The sequence below is a fragment of the Papaver somniferum genome, chromosome 9, assembly GCF_003573695.1.
Source record: "Papaver somniferum cultivar HN1 chromosome 9, ASM357369v1, whole genome shotgun sequence".
In the NCBI taxonomy this organism is placed as follows: Eukaryota; Viridiplantae; Streptophyta; class Magnoliopsida; order Ranunculales; family Papaveraceae; genus Papaver; species Papaver somniferum.
Window position 1 is genome coordinate 193,815,121 of NC_039366.1, and position 2,578 is coordinate 193,817,698.

General features: G+C 39.3%; 1 protein-coding gene across 1 annotated transcript; it reads left to right on the forward strand.

The window, feature by feature from the left end:
* Positions 1 to 510: 510 nt before the first annotated feature.
* LOC113309530 (mitogen-activated protein kinase kinase kinase 17-like) lies at positions 511 to 2,202 on the forward strand. Its single transcript, XM_026557961.1, has one exon. The coding sequence runs from the start codon at positions 570 to 572 to the stop codon at positions 2,166 to 2,168; it is 1,599 nt and encodes a 532-aa protein (XP_026413746.1). The 5' UTR covers positions 511 to 569; the 3' UTR covers positions 2,169 to 2,202.
* Positions 2,203 to 2,578: the final 376 nt, after the last annotated feature.

Consider the following 2,578-nt stretch of genomic DNA (forward strand, 5'->3'; position numbering starts at 1 on the left):
ACCCCCATTCCTTGTTTTCTTTCCATCCTTTTTTTTTCCAATTTATACTGTAAGAAAATCCGATTTATACTCAAAAATAAAAATAAAAAGGAACGAAAAATTTATTTTCATGTCCATGCTGATAGCCACATCACATGTTACACTTGCTTGATAAATGAAAATTTTAAAGAGCCACAAAAAATAAGTTCCAAAATTCCTTCGTACCTTCAAAATTTAATCAAAGCTCATCTTGGCCAACCAATCAAAATCTCTGCCAAGTAAAATACAAGCAAAAGAACATTTTTAGGTCTGACCCTTTCAGTTACTTGAGAGGTCTTTGTTTTGCTCTCATCTTGGTCCTAGATAAGGATCAAATACCCTTCCCTCACTCTGTCTAACTTCTATTTTTATCCATCTTCCAACTTGATTCTATCTCATAACTTTTTCTTAGTGACGTCACCAAACCGTTTCCCTTTACAGGATAAAATTCTCAATTTCCTATTCTTATCCCTACTTTCTCTACTCGTATAAATACTTCATTGCCACACACAAAACATTCACAACTTCAAAAACTTTCAAAAAAAAAAAAAATGGGAAGCAAAACCCAACAACAACGACAATATTCTCTTAACTGGGTAAGAGGAAAATGCATCGGAAAGGGTTCATTCGGGACTGTCAATCTCGCCGTTAACCGGTCCAACGGATACACGTTCGCCGTAAAGTCTGTCGATATGAATTCTTGTCATCCAACACACATTCAATCTCTCGAAAACGAAATTCAGATTCTCCAATCTCTATCTTCGCCTTATATTGTTAAATACCTGAGCAATGATACAGAAATCCAATCTTCCGGTTCTGTGAACAGGAATTTACACATGGAGTATATGTGCAATGGTACGGTTTCCGAGTTGTCTGAACAGATTTACAGCGGCAATGAGCAAATGTTACGGTCGTATACTCGATGTATTGTGTCGGCATTGCAATACATACATTCTGCAGGGTACGTGCATTGTGATGTCAAGGGGAAGAATGTTTTAGTCAGTTCTATACCTGGTGTTGCTAAGCTAGCAGATTTCGGCTCCGCGAAGAAAATCTCCAGTGACCGGAATTTGGGAGGTTCGATAATGGCCAGAGGGACTCCACTTTGGATGGCGCCAGAAGTGATCCAACAAGTAAGACAAGGTCCTGAATCTGATGTTTGGTCATTGGGTTGTACAGTTATTGAAATGATCACTGGTAAGGCACCATGGAAAGATTCCAAGCCTACAATGGTGTATACAATTGGGTATACTAATGAAATCCCTGAATTTCCCGACGACATTTCAGATTCGTGTCGTGATTTTCTCGAGAAATGCTTGCGAAGAGACCCGGATTCGCGATGGAACTGCGAGCAGTTATTACAACACCCGTTCTTATCCACCGATGGTGTCGACTCCGTCAACGAGAATTCCCCCCGCTGTGTACTCGACTGGGCAAATTCAGAATTCGGCGACGACGACATCGAAGAAAACAATTCCGGTTCTGATCAAAGTTCTGCAATCTCATCAGCTAAAGACAGGATCAGTAAATTAGCTAGTGTTAGAAGGGTGTTTTGGGAATCGTGTGATGATTGGGAGGTGGTGAGGTCTGGTTTTGTTTGCGACAGAACAGAATCAGAAGAAGATAAAACGATAGGGGCAGATTCGGTATTATCAAATACGATAAGCACGACAGAGGAGGTGAAGATAAGGACAATTCCGGAATATTCCAGGAAAGTAGAAGAAACTGAAAGGGTAAAGATGGAATATTCAGGCTGTTCTGTTATCCCAAGTGGTGCTACTTGTTCTGTAAGATATGTTAGTTGTCCTCCTCCCAGTTGTTTCTGGGATTGTAATGCAGCTGGTTTTGGTTGTCAGCAGCAGCATACAACATGGGATAAGAAGAAAAGGTGGCGGTGGTTTTTAGTGGTGAGAAGAAACAGAAAACAAGGTTATTATTGTTATCATTATCACAATGAGATCTGCTGTAAATTCATTTCTTCATTGTTATTTTTATTTTTATTAGCATTACTTCTAATTCATCAATTGACATTACAATTTCCTAAATTGCCTATTTCATCTACCAATTTGATTCAGCAAAAAAAAAAGAAAAAATATTTCATCTACCAATTCCTCCTTTTATCCCATGTGATTTTTTGGCATAATTGCTAAAAGGAATACTGGGCTTAGCATGGGATATCGTTTGAATTATCTGACTAATATAAAATGGTATCCCATCAAAATCAGCATTAGTCACTAGTGATCAATAGGGATGTGCAACGGACTGACGGTTGCGGATTAAGGGTCACCCGCAACCAAACCGTCAAAATTGTGGATTTGGAAAATTGAACCGTGACCGGTCCAATCATCCGTGGATTTAACCTCTGCGGGTTGTACGGTCCGGATGCGCGTTAACGGCGGATAATGAAATCCATAACCCTCATATATTTACCATGTGGTGATGATATTTACAAAGCAGCCATCTCTTATAGTGGTGATATGATTTAGTTCGACCTCCACATCGAGAAATTTCAAGTCCTTCAAATCCCTAGTGTCTTTTCTATAAGTTTAAGAGTATTTGC